Source organism: Arvicanthis niloticus, chromosome 3 (assembly GCF_011762505.2).
Source record: "Arvicanthis niloticus isolate mArvNil1 chromosome 3, mArvNil1.pat.X, whole genome shotgun sequence".
NCBI lineage: Eukaryota > Metazoa > Chordata > Mammalia > Rodentia > Muridae > Arvicanthis > Arvicanthis niloticus.
Genome location: NC_047660.1, coordinates 23308749 through 23331287, shown reverse-complemented (window position 1 = coordinate 23331287; position 22539 = coordinate 23308749). Strand labels below are relative to the sequence as shown.

General features: G+C 37.9%; 1 protein-coding gene across 4 annotated transcripts in view; it reads left to right on the top strand.

The window, feature by feature from the left end:
• Pibf1 (progesterone immunomodulatory binding factor 1) overlaps positions 1 to 22539 on the top strand; it is a 159803-nt gene that overhangs the window by 26456 nt on the left and 110808 nt on the right. For all 4 annotated transcript variants that reach the window (XR_013109239.1, XM_076930667.1, XM_076930668.1 and 1 more), the window contains exons 6-9: positions 9809 to 9942; positions 13477 to 13585; positions 14138 to 14319; positions 17084 to 17209. Coding sequence is in view for 3 of the 4 variants with exons in the window: in XM_076930667.1 (XP_076786782.1) it covers positions 9809 to 9942; positions 13477 to 13585; positions 14138 to 14319; positions 17084 to 17209 (551 nt within the window). In the remaining variant the exon portion in view is untranslated. The remainder of the gene's footprint in view (positions 1 to 9808; positions 9943 to 13476; positions 13586 to 14137; positions 14320 to 17083; positions 17210 to 22539) is intronic.

Below are 22539 nucleotides of genomic sequence, written 5' to 3'. Positions count from 1 at the left end.
TCCCCACCTTCTCTTCCATCAAAATTCCAAATCAATTCTTCATAGAGATAGAAAGAGCAATTTGCAAATTCATTTGGAATAACCAAAAAAAAAAAAAAAAAAAAAAAAAAAAAAAAAAAAAACCAGACTAAGGAGAACTATTCTCAACAATAAAAGAACTTCTGGGGGAATCACCGTTCCTGACCTCAAACTGTATGTACTACAGGGCAATAGTAATAAAAACTGCATGGTATTGGTACAGAGACAGGCAGGAAGATCAGTGGAATAGAATTGAAGATCCAGAAATGAACCCACACACCTATGATCACTTGATCTTTGACAAAGGAGCTAAAACCATCCAGTGGAAAAAGGACAGCATTTTCAGCAAATGGTGCTGGTTCAACTGGAGGTCAGCATGTAAAAGGATGTAAATCAATCCATTCTTATCTCCTTGTACAAAGCTCAAGTCCAAGTGGATAAAGGACCATCACATAAAACCAGATTTTTTTTTAAAGCTCTGGCTGTCCTAGATCTCACTCTGTAGACCAGGCTGGCTTCAAACTCACAAAGATCTGCCTGCCCTTCCTCTTGAGTGCTGGGATTAAAGGCATGCACCACCAGCACCCAGTTTCTTGTATGTTTTTTGCAGAGGTATTGTTTATGACAGAAAGGTCACAGATTTAAACTCTCATCATAATCCAGTGTCCAGATCTGATGAGGGTATCCTTTTTTTCATCGAGATTATGTGTTACTTTAAAAATGTCTTCAACTTTAAACTAGTAATATATTTCTTAAGGAGCTTAACAAGGGCAAAGAGTAGACTCTGGCAGCAGAGCTGACCCTTGGCAGATGGGCAGTCTACAGCAGTCAAAGTGAGTTAGGCTCCTGGCTCTTCTCAGGAGTTAGTTCTTTGGATCAAAGTATTGATCATGTGAAATTTGTAGAGAATTCTGAGGAATTAATTCTCACTTTTCTAAAACAGTTGAAACATAAATTGTCATTCACAGAGTATCTTTCAAATGTAAACTGCTTCTGATTGGCCATTTGATGATATCATCATCCCAGCCTCCTTAGTTGCTTTGTCTCGCTATAGTGCTATAGTCGGAGAGTACTTCATGTGTTAACCATTGGTTTGTATGATGTGAGAGACTGCAAATTGGCCCAAATGCTTAGAAGCTCATTCCATCCAGGCTAATTGCCATTTGGTTCCATGCTGCTTTTAAATGTGCCTGTTTCCTTTCTTCACTGAGTACTCTTTACTTTTCATAGGATCACTTAGACTTGAGGTCATTTTACCAAATGACTTTCTCTTATTTAGATTTCCTTTTGAAACAGGATCTGCCTATGTAGTCTAGCCCGTCCATGAACTTGATCCTGCCACACCTTCCTAAGGTTTCAGATTGTGGCTATGTACCACCACAATAAACTGTCAAATGATTTTTTTTTAAAAAAAAAATATGTATTCAAGAAATAATTGTAATGGTTATTTTAGGGGAAAGAGTTGAGAATCAACTTGGATTTATGTACATGTGATATTTGAAGCCATGAAACCTATAATCAAAAGTTGGGTTTTGGCAGTAAATAAAATTAGCTTCTGTTCAGTGGTTGTATAGTTACTACAAAATAGATCCTTCAAAAAACAAACTTGAAATTAAGAAAAGGACAAACTATGTATGATTTCCAGATCATAGACTCTAGACCTGCAATCCTATGCAAACCATTCAATCCTCTATGCTGCTGGTACCTTGTTTTGTTTCACTGTTACTTATTGTTTCTATGTTTCGTGGTGACTTTTTAATACAGATGTGTCATTATATTTTGTTATCTTTGGTTATCATCATGGTCACAAAATTAGTACCAGCTCCTGCTTGCTTTCTTATCAGTTTTCCACTACTCTGCTTCCCACCCTTTTTGACTCCTGTGTGCAGTTGCGCACGCAGGCACACAAATACAGACACACACATACTTACAACTCTAGCTTCTACATATTAAGAAAGACATGATATTTGCCTTTCAGTTAATTTAATTTATAACTGATTCTGTCTTCCTGCAGATGTCATGATTTCATAGTTCTTTGCCATTCAAGAAATTCCATTGTGTATATGTATTAGCACATTTTCTCTATCTGTTCATCTGTTGATGGACATCTACGCTGGTTCCATTTCCTGACTTGTGTAATAGTGCAGCAATGAACATGAATCTACACGTACTCCTCTGGTGTGTCCCCACGGCCTTATCTGGAAAGGGAGATTGTGGGAGATTATCTCCAGTGTGTTTTTCATCTCTGAAATGCTGAGTATCTAAAATAGCTGCTGTTGTTTGGGCTCAAGAGAATTGGAGGGTGGGGCCCGTTCAAGCCTCTTTTAAAAGCTTGTGAGACATAAAGAAATTGGAATGGTACAGCTCAATTTTGCATGAATCAACACCTCACCCATTTAACAACATATCAAGCAATAGAAATTTCTTTCATACTGCCTCTCCACAACACACACACACACATTGCATACAATATTATTGCTTAAGAGGTGATATGTTATTTAATCTTTAATTTTGGCTGGGAAACAATTAGTTGCTAGGCATATATTAATTTAAAGTAAACCTGTCTATGTTTGACATACCTATACGAAACACTATAGAGTCTAGCTTTCATAATTAGCGTACTCGTTAAGTATTTCTACTATATGGGTTACTGAATATACAGAGATAGGACAGGCCTTTAAAAAGTACAGAGTTATGTGTGGGTATAAGGATAGGGCCATAGATAAGACAATTATAGCATACAGTTATAATTACAAAAATAGTATTTTCTCCATGGAGATAGCAAACAACCTAAATGACAGTGTGTGTGTGTGTGTGTGTGTGTGTGTGTGTGTGTGTGTGTATCATTAACATTAACCTTGGCAGTTAAAGTCTGTTGTGTTCCAAGTACATAAATCTATCAAGCAGTGGGAGGTCTCCTTGATGCCTCACATTGCACTTGCTTTCCCTATAGAATTGTTTTCTCATTTCAAAAAAGAAAATGATACTTGGCTGTTGATTCATTCAACCATTACCTAGAAATTCCTAGTTTGAAAGGGGTGGCAAGTGCAAACTTTGTGTCTACTTCTTTTTATATAAAAACATTTATCATTTTTTTGTATCTCTTTCAGTTTATACATGGTCCTCTCTTGCTTCGTCTTTTCTATAAACATTACTTACAAACCTTTCATGTAAAAGCCACACTACTAGGTGCTAGGATTATGAGAAACTTAATCTTTTGCTTATCTTGTGGGAGGCAAGGAATGGCTGCTCAGAGCACATGCAATCCACTTTTCAGTGGTGAGAGAGCGTAAGGTAGACATCTTCCCACAGAATACATGGGAAAAAACAGTGGGGAATGCAACACAGTCTACTGCCTCTTAGTCTTATCCACAGAATTGTGCAGCCATAAAGTGTGGATCCCTTTTGAGGCAGTACACTGTTTTCTGTTTTCCAATACTATAGCAAAGAGGTCTAACTCTGTATTCCAGGATTTTAAGTACAATTGCCTCAGCCTCACAAGTACTAGGCTTATAAACATGCACAGACATATCCAATTCTTACCTTTAGTGTCTAAGAGTACCCAGAGTAGAGCTCCCTACCCCAAAGAACAGAAGTTGTAACTTTAAAGAGAGATTTTTTTAACTTATTGCAAAAATGTCATACATTGTATTGTTCATTTTTTCTCCTCCCCAATTCCTCCCATGTTGGGGGCCGACTTTTAGCAGAAAGCGGCTATCAGCTTTGCAGCCATCTTGAGCCATATACCCTGACATGAGACTTGGATTACAATAGCCTACAATAGCTGAGCACACTCCGATAATCTTTGTTTAGATACCTTGGGTGTGTGAGATTAAAGGTATGTGAGATTAAAGGTGTGTAACTTAAGAGTGTGACTTAGAAGTGTAGAGATCAGATTTAGAGACAAGACCTAAGGGCATGATTAAAGATGTGACCAAAAGGCATGGCTTAGAAGTGAGAGATATAAAAGGCAGAGGCAGACAGTAGAGAATCAGACTCTTTAGATATACTCTTTAGGGAGACTCTTTAGAGGGTACAGCTAGACTTGGGACTTGGACTAGGAAGAGAGACTGAAGAATAAACGGGATTGAATCACACTCTATCTGGTCTCCATTCTTCGAGTCCGTCCTCACTCTCTCTCTCTTGCTGAACCCAGACCCGTGGACCAGAGCGGCAGCTTGGGCCGGGATACAATGGCCGCCAAATGAGGGGCAGCCCGGGCCTCAAAATTTTGCTCGGGCCACGACATTTTTGGCCGCCCAAACGTGGGGCTAGTGCGGTTCTCAACACTCCCAGATCCACCAACTCCCTACTTACCTGACTTTTTTCATTTTCTTTCTTTCTTTAAAAAAAAAAAATCATCAAAAACCAAAACAAGAAATATACACACACACACACACACTCTACAAAAATGGAGTTTAAAATAAACAAGAAAAACAATAATTTTTAAAAATGCCTAAACAAATAAAATGAGACAAAACATCTACAAAAATACCACTGAGTTCATTTTTGTTGGCCAGCTAGGTATGAAGTATGGTTAATAGACCTGGTGAGATTTGACTCCATTGGAATAAAGCTGTTCTTTCTTTTCCAGTGGGTATTAATTGCAGATATTGTCTTGGTCAGGGGCATGAAGTATAAACCCATATCACTTTCTCCTCTTATTGCTGGACCCGTTTCAGGCCTTGTACAGACTGCCATAGTCCCTATGTCTGGAAGATATTGTTTCCTTAAAGTCATCCATCACCTCTGGCTCTTATAAATCTGTCTCTTCAACATAGATCTAAAGGGACATTTTTGACGTGAAAGAAAATTTTTATTTAACTGAACTTCTGACTGTATTTGCTTATGTGGCATTTATACTGAAAAAAAATCATATATGTGTGTGTATATATGCATGTGTGCATACTGTTCTCCATGGCAGGTACCTGTACTTCCCATATTTCAAAGTCACATGTTGAAGGATATTTGATCATGCTATGAACCCTGAGATGTGTTATTTACTGGGAAAAAAAAAAACTGTTTCTAGCTGGTGGTGGTGTCGCACGCCTTTAATCCCAGTACTTGGGAGGCAGAGACAGGTAGATTTCTGAGTTCGAGGCCATCCTGGTCTACAGAGTGAGCTCCAGGACAGCCAGGGCTACACAGAGAAACCCTGTCTCAAAAAAAAAAAAAGAAAGAAAGAAAGAAAAAAAGAAAAAAAAAACTGTTTCTAGTTGTGGTGTGACTCAGCCTTAGCTGTTGGGAGCCGACTTTTAGCAAAAAGCGGCTATCAGCTTTGCAGCCATCTTGAGCCATATGCCCTGACAAGAGACTTGATTACAATAGCCTACAACAGCTGAGCACACTCTGATAACATCTTGCTTTAGATACCCAGGACTTTCCTTGGGTGTGTGAGATTAAAGGTGTGTGAGATTAAAGGTGTGTGAGATTAAAGGTGTTTGACTTAAAGATGTGACTTAGAGATCAGATTTAAAGACAAGACCTAAGGACATGACTTAAAGGTGTGACCTAAGGCATGGCTTAGAAGTGAGACATATAAAAGGCAAGAGGCAGACAGGAGAGTACAGAACAATTTGGAGTAACAGAGATTCAGACACTAGGAGTAGGAGTAGACATTAGACACTCAGAAGAGAACAAGAGGAGTACAATTAGGAACTAGAAGGAGTACAACTAGGAACTAGGAGGAGTACAATTAGGAACTCAAGACTTGGGACTTGGACTAGGAAGAGAGACTGAAGAATAAACGGGATTGAATCACATTCTGTCTGGTCTCCATTCTTCGAGTCTGTCCTCACTCTCTCTCTCTTGCTGAACCCTGACCCGCTGACCGGAGCGCCGGGAAACAGTGGCCGCCAAGCGTGGAGTGGAGAAGGCCGCAACATTTTTGGCTGCCCAAAGTGAGGCTCCAGCTTAGGCCCCAACATTTTTTGGCCGCCCAAAGTGGGGCAGCTCGGGCCTCAACATTTTTTGGCCGCCCAAAGTGGGGCAGCTCAGACCCCCAACATTTTTTGGTGCCCAACGTGGGGCCATCTTTAATCATCTGGCTGGAATATAGACACACCCTTAGTACACACCTTTAATCCCAAACAGTCAAGTTAGTTTGTAGAAGGAATCACTCATATTTGAAAGTGATATCTACTTGAGTGGCAGACAAAGTGATGAATCAGAAAAAGATTTGACACAATAGGATATGCCTAACTCTCAGAACAGAGGGGAAAAGGAAGCTACTTAGGCATCAGTGCAGAAAGAAAGGAAGCTACTTAAGAGGCAGTTTTACTGGGACAGGTGCCAAGACCCAGGTGAAGAGAGAACAAGCCAGAGAATGAATGAGAACAGATTAGATTAGATGAGACAATTAGAACAGATTACTAGAATTTGGGGCCAAACAGAGCAAAAGTCAGAGGCCAATAGAGAAACCAGATTGAATCAGTCAGCTGGGAGAGTTTTAGGCCAGAACAGCTGAGTTAAACCAGCCAGCCAGAGATCAGAAAGATCTAGAAAGGGTGAGCTTATTCAGCAATAAGTCTCAGAGGCCAAACATTCTAGGTTAGATTAGATTGTATGGAGACTAGAAGCTTCCAGGACTAGCCTAGGTTAGCAGACTGAGGCAATAAGTCTCCAAGAGAACAATTATATCAGGTGAATGAAAGTTACAGATGAAGTCATGTTCAGTGTGACTGTCTACGATACGGTTATGCTTTATTTCCCTCCCGACTCTATGTTTTGTTTCAGTTCTTTTTCAGTACTATGGATAGAATCCAGAGCTCTTCATGTGCTAGGCATATGCTAGACATGTGCTGTTTTCTGAGCTATATTCCCAGGTCAGGGTCTGCAGATTTGTACACCTTTGCATGTCTCCCTTCACTGTGGCATCTGCTTCTTTGCATGTGCACATCATCAGAATACTCAACCACAGTTCTCAGTTATGTGTTTATAACAAAATTTCGAAGTTCATGATTTAATCAGTCCAAAAGTATGTTTTCTTCTCTCTTAACTGCCTTAACCATCTTCAACCTCTCTCTTGTTGATGGCCTTTAATTCAACTTTCCTTTTATCAAAATAGCCTGAGGCACCTCTATTTGTCTAGCAGAACATTACTGGGGAGAAAATCACATTAGCAGCAACAAGTACTTCTAATTCTTTGTTGGTGGCCTCCAGTGGAGCACCTCTGGGCTTTTCCCCCCTGGTCCTTCTATTCTCCTCGGAGCTGTTTTAGGCCTTATCTCCCTTCCTCCCAACCTCACACTTCTCATTTCTGTCAGCTTACTTGGTGCTTCACTTCACAAAGAAAATGGAAATTCTCCAATGAGAATTCCCTTGATTCTGTCCTGAAAGCCTAACTGTATACCTGGACCCATTCTGATTTCTTTGTTTTTACTGGTTTTATTGGGAAGAGGACTCTTGCAGAAGGAGTAGAAAATTCATATAGGAACTGTCTTAGTCAGGGTTACTATTGCTGTGATGAAATATGGCCAAAAAGAATGGAGGAGAAAGGCTTTATTTTGCTTATACTTCCAGATCATCTTTCACCATCATCAAAGGAAGTTGGGAAACTCAAACAGGGCAGGAACCTGGAGGCAGAAACTGATGCAGAGGCCATGGAGAGGTGCTGATTTTTGGCTTACTTCTCATGGCTGGCTCAGCTTGATTTCTTATAGAACCAGAACCACCAGCCCAAGGATGACCTCACCCACAATAGACTCACACATCCAAGACTAACTAAGAAACTTTTCTACAGGCTTGCCTATGACCCGTTCTTATGGAGGCATTTTCTCAATTGAGGTTCCCTTCTCTTAGATGATTTCAGCTTGTGTCAAGTTGAAATTAAAAACTAGCCAAGACAGTAACCAAGTGGGTAGTACAACAACAAAAAACATTGGAGTAAGAGCTAGACTGTACTACAGCAAATGTTTTTAGTATACCTGTGCACCTACTACAAACAACAACAACAAAACTATCTTGATGTTCATAAAATACCATAAAACTGGTAGACTACTTGCCTTAGATAAGAAGCTTAGATTGCGTTCAATTCTCATCACCACATAATCTGGGTATCATGGCACATGCCTATAATCCAAGCATTCTAGACTGGATTCAGAAGCATCAGAAGTTAAGGTTCACCCTTAGCTAAATAGTAAGTTCAAATCCAGGGTCAGAATATACTCAAACCCTGTCTAAACAACAGTAGTAGTAGTGTAGGTAGTGGTGGTGGTCGTGGTGGTCGTAGTGGTCGTAGTGGTCATGGTAGTAATTAATGGTGTTTGACTTTAATCCCTTTAATTCCAGCAAGCAGAAGCTAGTCTGGTCTACATGTCATATTCCAGTTCAGTCAGAACTACATAATGAGACCATATCTCAAAACAAAAGTAAAAAAAAAAAAAAATCACAAAACAAGGCTCTAAGTGCTTATGTGTGTGTTTCAGCCTCCACTTCTGTCTTCTGTTCCTACTTATGAATTCTCACAGAATTTTGCTGGGTGTTGTTTGTTTGTTTGATTTGATTTGTTTTCCTTTAGGAACTATACACTGTTTATTTATTGGGTCATCCCTAGAGCAACTGTTCTCAGCCTGTGGGCCAAACCCCTTTAGGGCACATTGACCCTTTCACTGGGGTCATCGAAAACCATTGGAAAACATAGCTATTTATATTATGATTCATTACAGTAGCAAAATTATTGTTGCAGAGTAGCAATAAAAATAATTTTATGATTGGGGTCACCACAAAATGAAGAACTGTATTAAAGCGTCATAACATTAGCAAGATTCAGGACCCCAACCTTAACCTTTCCTGTTGTTTCTGACTAACACATCTCCTAACCCTTTGGGTTACTTGGGTGTGTTGCCTTTTGCCCATCCTTTAAATTTTTGCAAATTTTGTATTGTGTGTATATTTCTCTGAATTATATCATAGTCTTTGTGTAGTTAGTGTACTATAGATTTGTCTGTGGTCCTTTAAGAAGTCAAAGCAAATAGAAAATATTATAGACATTAATTTTTACTTAATGAGCACTCATTATGTTATGAATTTTGCAAGCACTTTACATGTATTAATTGATATAATCTTTATAAGAATTCCATTAGGTAATTTCGGGGCTTAGACAAATGTCATATTGTAAATTATTCACTTCTAGAAACTAAATTCTGAACCCTACCTCCTAATCACAGATCTGTCCTCTCTCCTGACAGAGTTAAATGTTCAGCTTTGGCAGAACTGAATCTTCTTTCAGGACATAGGTGTTAAATTATGTACAGGATGATTCTCTGGGGAATAAGAGAGTATCCTCAGCTAAATCCTATAAGCTCAGTAGCATTCCATTCTCACAAAGAACCCTAGTGTAAGAGGCTATGATGTTCAACCAAAGCAAAACGCCCTGTCTTCAAATTTCCCACAATTGTCTTTCAAGCGGATCTTTGATAGAAATTCGGAACCTGCTATTTAGTGGTGGTTTTGTTTTATGTTTTCAAGAAGGAAGAAACCATCTTACTCATCTTTGTATGTACAATATCTAGCCCAAACCAGACATGCAGATATTATTTAATATTTTGAATTTAATTCACAAATAGTCTTATGAATTCAAGATGACCTGTCTTATGTCAAGATGACCAGAATTTAGAATGAGTAACTATTAAAATCTATTTGGACATGTTTTACTTTACTTTTAAGGACATTTATATGTCCGTGTGTGTCCTTATATATGAGGACATTTATATGTCCTTAGCAGAAAATTTCAATACAAAATATGATCTGTGTTCACTTTGAAATATGAAATTCTTCATTTCATTTGCAGACATATGAAGAAGATCGAAGAAACAACTCTGAACTTCTAACTCGATGTCAACGTTTAGCCTTAGAATTAGCAGACACAAGACAGTTAGTCCAGCAAGGTGATTACCGTCAAGAGAACTATGACAAAGTGAAGAGGTAAGTGTTAGGGTGGCCATGGGAATTTTCCCTTCTAGTACCCATCACAGTCACCTGCATTGTATGACCCACAGTCATGCTCTCCATTTCCTTCTTTATTGTGCAAACCTATACAGCTCGGTGGGTATGGCACAGGTCAGTTTATGGAGAGACTGCCCGCACAGCCCGACGGGTACTGGCACAGTTCAATTTATGTAGAGATTGCCCCCACCCTTTAAAATGTAAAAGAAAACAGAACCCTGTGAAATGCCTTGAGAGTATTTGCTAAGGTTATTTGTTGAATTTCATGTAATGTCAATGTAAGTGATTTTCAGCTTGAGATGAAAGGTTTTCGCTCTCAGAAAACAAAGCTGTAAGAACATTACCAAGTATATTGCTGCTGAGTAACTGTGAGAACAGTCTTCCTTTAACTGGAATGAATTTCTCTATTGTTCTGTACTTAATGAGCTTTTCCAATGTATCCCTTAGTAAATTTCTTGTAAACCTGAGTTTTGTCATATAATATTAACCAAAGGACTATTGTGTCCACTTTAAAGTATGTAAGTATTGTATCTTCACAGGTAGCGTAGACTTGCACTTGTTCACTTGTTAGATCTGCTACAGCTAGAGTTCTTAAAGTGTAGTAGTCAATGAGTATTATAATGCTGTAAGTGAATTTACAAAAATTTAGCAAATAAAATTGATACTTCTATTCCCACCTTGGCTAGTATGTGGTATGTATTATTATTTATCATTATGCCTAAATACAGTAATAATTTGATCTTGAAATCTATGAGAGTTATGTTCAGTGGACTCCTGAATAAAGATAAATTTCAAAAGAAACATTTTATAATTAAGTTTTTACTAGGTTTTTTTTTTTTTTTTTTTTTTTTTTTTTTTTTTTTTTTTTTTGGTTTTTCGAGACAGGATTTCTCTGTGTAGTTCTGGCTGTCCTGGAACTCACTCTCTGTAGACCAGGCTGGCCTCAAACTCAGAAATCCGCCTGCCTCTGCCTCCCAAGTGCTGGGATTAAAGGCATGCGCCACCACTGCCTGGCCTTAAGTTTTTATTAGTATGTATTAATAATACATAGTGGGTTTCATTATAACACTTCCATATATAATTTTATTCATATACATATATATATATATATATGTATGAAGCATTTTTAGTAAAGTTGTTTGAGATCATATGACGATATTTACAGTTGATTTTTGATACCATATTTTCCTCTCTAAATCTAACAAAATGAGAAAAAGTATAACCGTCTGACTAATCCAGAGCTCCCTGACTTGTTCATGGTGGCTTGTTCATGGTGGCTGAAACAAGATGAATCACAGTGGATAATCATCAAGGTTGTCTGATAGATAATGGGAGTTCATTTTTTATCTTTTTTTATGTTTCTATTTTTTATAATAAAAAATTAAGAAAAATAAAACCTTGATTAAAAAATATAAGCAATTCTGTCTGTTAAAAATAGGACAGTAGACTGGGCAGTGGTGACACACACCTTTAATCCCAGCATTTGGGAGGCAGAGGCAAGCGGATTTCTGAGTTCAAGTCCAGCCTGGTCTACAGAGTGAGTTCCAAGACAGCCAAGGCTATACAGAGAAACCCTGTCTCGGAAAAAAAAAAAAAAAAAAATAGGACAGTAAGAAAGAGGAAGGGGTTCCAACTGAACCTTTTGGTTTATGAATGAGTTTTTTAAAAAATACAAACAAGCCAGGTACAGTGGCAACAGTCTTGGCGGGCATTGGGAGGCAGAGGTAGGAAGATACTGAGTTCTTGAAGACAGCATGGGCAACAATACACATCCTGATTCAGAAAACCAAGCCCAGGACTCTATGTAGCTCATTGGTCAAGCACTGTGATCCTGGGTTCACTCAGCAACACTGCAAAGAATAAAAGAAGTTATGAAAATACAATGTAACCTGGATATATTCCCCTTGATAAAGAGTCTCAAATGTACAAAATTAATCGGTAGATAGATATTATGTCATCTCTAGAATTCAAATGCTTCTGAATAAGGAACTTGTTTCTACATAAATTCTATGTGGCAGCTAAGCCGTCAACTTATGTCTGAGTCACTTTTGTCTCAACAGCTCTTCAGCCTCTGGCATAACATAGTAGTCCCAGCTTTATTTTGTAATTTAATTTCCTTGATTCAGTGTGTTCTGATTTCTAGTAACAGGAAGTGCTATTTCAAAATTAATATTTGGGCTGTGATCATTTCTAGATCAGCCATTGTTTCTTGGCAAGGACCAGAGAGAAGGAAAATGGAAGAGCGTAATAAACTGGACAAAATCAGATTGAAACTTTTATTTCTGGTTAATTCCACAATAGTCAACTGAAGAACCTCAACCAATCAAATATAATAGAGTATATTTCTATTTATAACCAAAGTATAAAAATAAATACTGGTGAGAGCTGGAGAGATGGCTCAGTGATTAAAAACACTTGACTATTCTTGCAGGGGTCTGGAGTTCAATTCCCAGCAACCACATGGTAGCTTACAACCATCTATAATGGAACCTTATGCCCTCTTCCAGTATGTCTGAGGAAAGCCACAGTGTACTCACATAAAATAAAACTATTTAAAAAAAAAAAAACACTAAAAAAATAAATACTGGCAATTGTAGTTATAACCCATTGATAGAATACGAATCTGTGAGGGGATGCTAACAGTACATGGGGAAAGACCTGAATAATGCATTTCAACTAATACACATATGTGTATGGCAGGCTGGCTGCTTTGTAGCCTCACTGACAATATTTGATTCAGACTCGTCAAGAGAATCTGCAGCCTCAGGTCAAATACATCAAGGAGTAGGCTGTTTATATCGTCTAAATGGCATAAAGAAAACAATTTTCCTGTGGCAGCCCATGAGTCAGTGAAGTAAGGTTTCAAGGTCAGGATCTAACTAGGGAAGAGGAGTCATGAGCAAATTTCTGTGCTCAGTTTTAAAGAATAAATAATGCCTGTTAAAGGTATTGGCCTCGTTCTTAGGTTCACCGTTCTGAGAGATGGCTATTCTGAAAGGACAGATTTAAAATATCCGGGTTAATCATAAGCCATGTGTAAGTGAAACAGAGCCCTGCTTCCTGCCGGCCTGTCTATGTATTGCTCTACAGTATCAATTAGAAGTTATGACAGGCTTTTACCCTAAGAAAGCATGAGTCCACGGTTCAGTTCTTTTATTATTTTTTAAATTTCTTTTAGCTATTTAAAAGCTTTGGTTTGAGGAATGGTTGAAGATGAGATGGCTGTGCTTGTAATTACAGCATGGGAAACCCAAGACAGCAGGATTGCTGTGAGTTCCTGGCTAGGGTAGGCTAAGCGAGGCCATGTCTGAAACAACAGTAGAAGAAAGGAAATCGTACCTTAGAACATACGTAGTTTACTGCTTACTGTAACTTATGGATTGATGTTTTAACATTAAGGTTCACAGAGATACACAAAAGCCCCATAGCTCTGGTCAACTTCCTGCCACTCAGCTTTTGCAATTGTGAATGAGGTATCCATATTCATATGTGTTTGTGACTTTATTTTCATAGTGAACGTGATGCTTTTGAACAGGAAGTACTTGAGGTTAGAAGAAAACATGAAATACTTGAAGCCTCTCACATAGCTCAAGCTAAAGAAAGGAATGAATTATCAAAAGAGGTAAGCTCCTGCCTTTGTGCTTTATTACATATTGATGAACAAATAGCCCAGGATAAAATGACAGGGAAATATTTTCTCCTCTATGTAGTTACCAGAAAAAAGGAAAAGACAGACAGAGAGAAAGAGACAGGGAGACCAGAGAGGCACAGAGAGAGAGACAGGGACGAAGTAGAAAAGAGACTTTAAAGTAGGCATGGTTTTGTTTTGTTTTGGTTTGTTTTTTGTTTTTTTGGTTTTTTTGCATTAACAGTTGCCAAAGCTAAGAATTATCACTTCTTAAATAGAAATTTTCTAGCCAGACCTTGATGGTACACACCTTTAATCCCAGCACCCAGGACAGGCCTATCTCTGAGTTCAAGGCCAGCCTAGTCTACAGAACAAGTTCTAGGACAGTGAGGGCTACTCAAGAGAAACCCTACCTCAAAAACTAACCCAGCCTCCACCCACAAAAGGGGTTGGGGTAATTTCTATATAATACACATAGTAAACAAGGTAATAGAGTCAACCTGGAAAAGTAGCAGCTCACTCTGGACATGTCGTTGATCCCCATAGGTAACCACCTTGCAGCAGACAGTCACCCTACTGCAGAAAGATAAAGAATACCTCAATCGCCAAAATATGGAGCTGAGTGTACGCTGTGCCCACGAAGAGGATCGCCTTGAAAGGCTGCAAGTTCAGCTGGAGGAGACCAAAAAGGCTAGAGAAGAGATGTATGAGAAATATGTCACGTCCAGGCAAGACTCGCTGCTTTCCTTGTAGTAGAAGTAAATGAGCACTTTGTGTGTGAGCGGGGCTTGGGCTGTGGGAATATGATAGTTTAAGGTCTGCATGGAGGAAATCCTTTTCATTTCGGTTCCTTTCTAGGTTTTCTTTTCTAGTTGACTTCTTAGAGATATTTGTGGTTTTCCAGTAACAACAAAGGCCTGTTTCTTCTGCAGTTAAAATGTTTTAATTAGCATATATTTATTATTATAAAATTATGGGCTTATATAAAATTATTTCTATGTGTACAGCATATACTGTGTTCATATTCACCACTTCCCATTACTCCCTTGTTTATCCTCCCAACAACCCCATTTTTGTTTCATCCCTTATATACATATTTTTATAACATGAATTCTACATGTGAGAGAAAACAAGGATATTTTTTAAATCTGCCTTTTTTCACTTAACATGATCTCCATTTTTATATTTTTTTGCAAATGGTATAATTTCATTTTCTTATTTTTTCTTTTTGTTTATTTATGTATATTCTTATACATCTGCACAACAGAAGAGATCCCATTATAATGGTTCTGAGCTACCATGTAGTTGCTAGGAATTGAACTTTGGAACCTTGGAAGAGCAAACAGTGCTCTTAACCCCTGAGCCACCTCTCCAGCCCTTCATTCTCTTATTTTTAATGAATTATATATACACATATACATATATACAATATATATATATATGTACAAAATACACACACACACACACACACACACACACTTGTACAAATGCACCACACTTTTATTTCATTATTGTGTGTATGGTATATGGGTGGGTGGCAAGCTCGTGTCACGGGGCATGCGTGGAGGTCTGAGAACAATTTTCAGGAGTTCTCTTCTGCATGGGATCTGAGGCTGCACATCATCAGACTTGCACGCAAGCACTGTACCTGCTGGGTTGTTTTCGTTGACTTGTCTCATTTTCTTTATCCATTCACCTGTTGATGGGTATCGAGGCCGAGTGCAGAGCTTGGTCTCTGAATAGTCAGCTATCTACATGGTATATTATCTTCCAGAATGGTAGAGCTGGAGCTATGGTAAATTTCTTTTCAGTTTGTTGAGGGAATTCTATACTGATTTCCACAGTGGCTGCATTAATTTACACTAACGTACCTGTGTAAATGTTCTTTGTCCACCCTACTCAGCCCCCAGTTCTTGCTAGGATTTTTGTCTATTTTTCATGACAGCTTTTCTGACTAGAAAGATTACAAACTGACTAGAAAGTGGTAGAAACTTGGTGCGGCTTTAAATTACCTTCCCCTGATGGCCATGGAGGTTGAGTATCTTTCATATAGCTATTGGCCACTTGTACTTCTCTTCTGAAAATTGTTAAATTGAAGTCAGTCGGATTTGTGTTTAGCTTGTATAGGTTTTTTAAACAAATTGTAGCTATTAACTCCCTGTCAGCTGTGTGACTGACAAAGCTTGTCCCCCACTCTGTGGACTTTCTTATCACAGCTGTTGTTTTCTCTGGCCCTGTAGAGCTTTTTGATCTCATGTGATCCCGATTGTCAGTTCTTTTTATTTCCTAAGGTATTGGAGCTCTTTTCAAAAATGATGGCCCACATCTATATTTTGAAGTGTTTTCCTATATTTTCTTATAGTAACTTCAAGGCTCTGTGCCTTACATTCAGATCTTTATCTCTTTCCCAGAACTATTGGTTGAAGACAAGCCTATTTCTTTTAGGTAGACTATGTATGTGTGATTCATTTTCTTTTAAGGATTTTGGTTGGTTGGTTGGTTGGTTGGTTGGTTGGTTGGTTGGTTTTAGTTTTGGTTCTGGTTTTGCTCTTATTCAGTATTGTGTGAGTACACAATGTTGTTAAGTGTGGGATCTCATGGAGAAATCAGAAGACAGCTTTGAGGGGTCAGTCTCTCCTTCACTCATGAGTTCTAGATGTCACACTCAGGTTGTTGGCCTTGGTGTAGTAAGCACCTTGACCTGCTAACTCACATTGACTACCCAGAACTTATTTCTTTTAAACAATAGCTTTTTAAATATCCCACTACTGGGTCGAGATCATAGTTCAATGGTTGAGTACTTCTTAATATACACAAAGTTCTGAGTTTAGTTCTGAGAACTTCAAACCAAAAAAAAATCCCATGACCCTGCGACTAACATTACTTTTTAGTAGTTTTTGAAAGTCTGTACATATCTATAGAAATACCACTTTAAAGAAAGTTGAAGTATACTTATACTTAGTATCTTTCTTAGTATCTTGTCTCCATCTCAAGTCTACCTTCTCTCTTTTGCTAAATATGTATGTGCTATACTAATAGCCCTTATAATCCATAGACTATATTTATCACCATGTCAAAACTAAAAAAGTTAGGATTTGGTGATGGAGAGATGATGGCTCAGCAGTTAAGAGCACTCACTGGTTGTTCTTCAGAGAACCTGTATTCACCTTCCAGCACCACACTGCGGCTCAGGGAATCAATCTAACATCTTCTGGCCTTTGTGGGTACTGCATGCATAGGATGCATATATATGTAAGCAGAACATTCATATACATGAAATAAAAATAAAAGAATAACTTTTAACTTAAAAATTTTGCCTTTTTCAGTTCAATACTCCTGAAACAGTGTTTTTAGGAATTCTAAAGTGGCTAAGTTTTCTAAATATACTATATAAGTGTAGTTCATCCAATATATTAAAATCTTACCTAGAAAACAATGATCTATTTTTTTTCAATGAATAAAAACTGTGACTTATTTCTTTTGTCTTTGCAGAGACCATTATAAAACAGAATATGAAAATAAACTACATGATGAATTGGAACAAATCAAATTGAAAACTAATCTAGAAATTGATCAGCTTCGAAGTGCCTCTAGGGAAATGTATGAACGAGAAAACAGGTAAAAAGGGAGAGAGAGATTAAGCAAGCTTGTTTGGGATTATAAGAATTTTACTGAAATTAAATGCCATTTTTTAGACATCTATCTTAATAGTTGTAAATATAAATTTTTGGAAATATAAATTTAATGGGAATATTAACATTAAAGTCTTTGATAGCTAATTACAAGGTTTATGATACTTTAGGTCTTTCTACTATGATAATGTGTCTATTTCCTGTTACCTCAGTTTAAGACTGAAGACAAGAGTAAGAGAAAAATTAGAGCATGCCAAGACACCAAAAGTTATACCAACCATTTCTCTTAGACACTTATAAAAACTGAAATAGTAAAATATGCAATGTTATATATTTTATGTATCCTGAAAGATGTTATGTCAGATAACATTGAGGAATATTTTTATTCCCACAGTTACTTTTGAATTGTTATATTCTAGGTCCCTCTAGTAACCAGGAGCATTGGAAGATTAAATAAATGCTACTTATTTCACTGGCAGTTGTTTTCATATGTTAACTCCAAAGTTACTGTGGCATTTAAACTATTTCCTGCCTCTGTCCTCTCTTTTCCTTCCTCTTTCACTTCCTCCTTCCTTTCTCCTCTTCCATTATCCACTTTCCCTGATGTCCTCATGCTTCCACCCAAACACAGTACCAACCATAGTATCACTCAGCCCAGATGGGCACAGTGCTTTGCAGATGGCCCAGCAAGCCCTAGTGGGTTAAGGGATAAGCGGACGCTAAGATATCAGATTTCATGTTGACCAGCTTAGTGGGTGGTGATTATACTTGCTAAAACATTAGAAAAATAAAAGGCTTTAATAGACACATGGATTTTAGCTTCACTAGAAGTATATGTGGGGTATCCAAATAATAGTGAATTCACAAATATCACCAAGAGAAAGATGTGCACATGACAGAGAACTCTGGCATAGATCATATGTAGTATATAAATAATTACTACTTAATTTTATGGTTCATTCATTTGTTAGGCATTTTGTAGGTTTTTGTTTACTTAACCTCAAAATTAATGGCACATTTTATAATACAGCATGATTTTGCTTAAACAATAACCATTACTATATATTATTTTGCTATGTAATTATTGTGACAATTTCTTGATGTTTCAGTTGTCCATCAAAAAACAAAAACAAAGAGAATCATTTAAAATAAATTCTAGCATAGCATAAGTTTAGATGTATTAACTCTCTCTCCAAACTAGTGTTAGCAAAGTTATGTAGGAAAATGGGCAGCAGGCATTTCTCCAAGAAGGATAGTCAGAAGCAGCTTTGCTTATCTCAGGGGCTATTCTAGATCCTTGCTCACTGTAAGTGGAAACTTTTCATTTAAGCTTCATTTCTGTTGCAGAGACAAAACATCCTGACAAAAAACAACTTAGGAGAGAAAGGGTTTATTTTAGCTCACAAGTCTATCCTGTTGGAAAGTCAAAGCAAGCTCACATCCACAGTTAAGAGCATAGAGAATGAATGTATGCACTTTTAGTGCTCAGCTTGCTTTCTCCATTAAACAGTTTGGTGCCCTAGCTGAGAAATGGTACCTCCCACATTCTGGTTGACTTTCCTACATCCGTTAACGCAGTCAAGACAGTCCCTCACTAGTCAACCTAATCTAGAGAACATCTCATGTGGACTCTTCCCAGATGATTCTGGGCTTTGTTGAGTCGACAATTAAAACTAACCATCATACCACCTAACCAGAAAATTGATGGGGTTGGGCCTAGGTGCTCCATTCAACCACAGGATTTTAAATTGACCTGTAATAGTAACACTGTGATGGACAGTTGCCACCAGATGGTGCCAAAGTGCAACGCAATGCTGTGCCAGCTCAGGGACACTTAAGTAGCCAAGTATGTACAAGCTTGCTTTATTGATTTTCCGCTTCACAGTAATGTGTCCCAGTACTTATGTGATTGACTCTTCAATATGGAAGATCTGAAATATAATTATAACTTGGTCCCCTTCAATCCTTCCCAAGGTAACATAAATAGTAAGTTTTTTTGAAACCTTACAACTTAAAATGGTTAAAGAAAGGTTTTAATATTCCTTATAAAAAACAAAATTCAAGCCAGGTGTGATGGCACATAGCTTTAATCTCAGCAGGCAGGAGGCAGAAACAGGCCAGTCTCTGTGACCATAAGTTCAAAGACAGCCTGGTCTACAAAACAAGTTCCAGGACAGCCAGGGCAGAAAAACCGTATCTTGGAAAACAAACAAACAATTCAGAAAATCTTTACATATTGGTTTTGTTTTGAACAACCTGAGTTAACCTGGCTTTGAAGTTAGCTATATAATAGTGTCCTTTATAGTGTACCAGCAGTGTGCTATTACATTCTGAGTTAAAATGTAGCGAGTATTTACACTTGCCTATTTATAGTTGCATTACCTTTACAAGAGAGTAAGAAGCTAAGGGTAGAGAAATACCTTGGTAGCTAGGAGGCAGAATAAGAGAAACTCAATTCAATGGTGATAATTATATAAATAACTTGCTTATTGGGTCTTTGTAAAGGCTATAGTCCATCTTACATGTTTCAAAATAAGACATTTTTCCAAAGCAAGGTACACACCTGCAATGGCAGTATTCAAGAGGTTGCCCACGCCCTTTCTTAAAAAGAAAAATCAATATTCCACGAGTGAAAGATTTTGAGCAAAAAGACTAAATACATCCTGGCCTTACAGCTCTTGCTAGCTCCATTAAGAAGCTACTTCGTATCCTCCGTTTCCTCTCCTCTTTTATAAGAATGAGGTAATAGTAGTGCTTCATGAAGTGGCCCATGAAGTCTGAATTAGGAAGTACATGTGAGAAGTACATTATAAGTGATAAAATATATAACATGAATATAGATCATTTTATGCTTTTTGCCTGTATATAATAAAAATCATTTCATTTATATGATGACAATTTAAGTAAAATAATTATTACATAAAAGCTAGCTGGTAACATGAAATTATTATATTAAAATCCACTGTTAGAACACATAGAGGGTCTACACACAATGATTACCTTATTCATTTCCTAAGCACTTCTGCGAGAGAATAAATGGGCAATAAACTAAGGTGACTGAATGTTTCCAGAACACAAAACTACCTTTTAATGTAAGATGTTCTCATGAGCACGGAAAAGCAGCTCTGGTAGTACAGGCTATGAGCGTCCTAGACTCCTTCATTAGGCGCGCCTTGCTGCAGTCTGGACCCTCCACAGCCTCACAGTTTTGAAAGGGAGGCAGCAGGACAGAGGCGACTGAACAATGCTTTTAAGTGTGGCCATTAGTGCGCTATTGCTTCATGGTTGTATTTCCCTTCAGTGCTGTCTTGATCACAGTGGACTGTCTCCCAAAAGTCCTCAAGAAGCCCCAGTGACAAACGTGACATTTCAGTAGAAAATTGGTGATATTGAACAGCTTTCTATCTTGAACCTGGATGTATTTACAGGATCAGTTGAATCTATTTAATCTACCCAGTAGATGAATCTGGAGCTAGATTATAAGGGTTCCAGTCTACATTTTAAAAGTGAGTGTCCCCATTTGTTTCAACTAACACTGCTCTTGTTCATATCTTACCAGATAGCCTGTATAATTTTGAAATTCCTGTGAAAATACTTAAGCCTTTTTCTCTCTCTATTTTATTTTTTAATTTTTGGTCTTTTCAGCTGGATTATTCAGACGTAGGGTTTGCAGGCCACGTGGTGTGTTGTGAAGCAGCTGCAGATGTCTTCCGTTATGGCTCCCTGTTCTTACCCATACTCCTCCCGCGCCTCTCCCTGTCAGCCATATTTACTTTGAGATGTGTAGGCTGTCCCACATAGACCATAGGCGAGTCCTCGTTGTGCTAGAGTTTACATGTACATGCTTTATACATGGTTCTGTGAGCAGTGGGGGAGACTGGGAAAGCAGCCTGAGGCCGAGTTGTCACAAGAAAGCCTGCACAGAGGCTGATAACTGACTGATTAGGGCTGAGCCTGGAGACTGATAGAAAAGCTGCGCAGCTGACCGTCCACCATGTTTATTCAGTATTGTTTCAGCAGTAAGTGCTGACCACCGTTTAGACCGAAGCATCTTAATGAATCTTAACTGAGTATTTTCGTCTCATACATTTCTCATGCCTCTGGACTTGTCTTGTATTTATAATTTGATATGGATTGGTTACCTACTTTGAGTTCATAGTCACAACTAGAAAATACAAAACTCCATATGAGCCCTGGCTGACTTAGCCTAGTTTTGCTACATTAAAAGAATACCTGAGTCCAGGTAATTTAAAATGAATGGGAATGTATTATCTCACTGCTCTGGAAGCTGAGACATTCAATATCAAGGTGCTAGCATTTGGCAAGGGCCTGTTTCCTCCATCTTCACAGTGGCAGAAGGCCAGAGAGCATGCGAGAGAGCAAAAGGCAGGCAGACTTGCCCATTTTAACAGCACCAATCCCACTCAGAAAGGCCTCTCCCTCCGGGCCTGTTCACCTCTTGAGTACCTCTTATTATTACTGTTACAGCAGTGATTACATTTGGACCACCTTTGGAAGGGATGGCCATTCAAATTATAGAACTAATTATGAGAGAAGAATAAGAAATTATAGCATTTTCAGTCAATAGTGATCTCAAAATGTATCTTCTTCTAAAATACATAGCTTTTCTTAAGCAAATTATTAAATAAGAATTTCTTTTACAATAGCATGTTCCTCTAACAATAGACATCAAGAGGCTGAGGCAAGAAGATTGTAAAGTTACAGGCCAGTCCTAAGCTAAAGATTTCCAATTTTTCTAATGTCTTTTGCACCAGTATAAATTTAGATTTAGTCTAGTGATACTAGGAATATTATCTTCTAGAAATAAGAAAATAGACTCCATTCTAGTCTGCACTCTGTTTTCACATTTTGTGTTGAGGCTTTTATGCTTCTGAGTGGGCAGCTTTTGGATATACTTACATATATTAAATTGTCTACTACACAGATGACATTACAGTGCATGTTAAATGTGTACATTTTTTATAATATTAGACCGTTGTTGTATAGATGAATTATTAGGAACTGAAGAGACTCTCATTGAGTATGATGACTTACCTTTATCTCCTACTTATTCAAGCAACACATCTGGTTTGTGCTATTTTTTTGTTATCAGTAGTATAGTACCCTCTTTTGCTATATCTACACATATGTGTGGATAACTCTAGTTACTCTAACAGTAGCCCTACCATTTTTTTTTTCTTTCTTCATTCTTCCTTTCAATGTACTGTCCCACACTACTCTAAAGCAGATGGGAAAATTATATGCCTACCTAAGAGAAATTAATAGACAACAACGTGAAAGAATCATGAAAAGTAG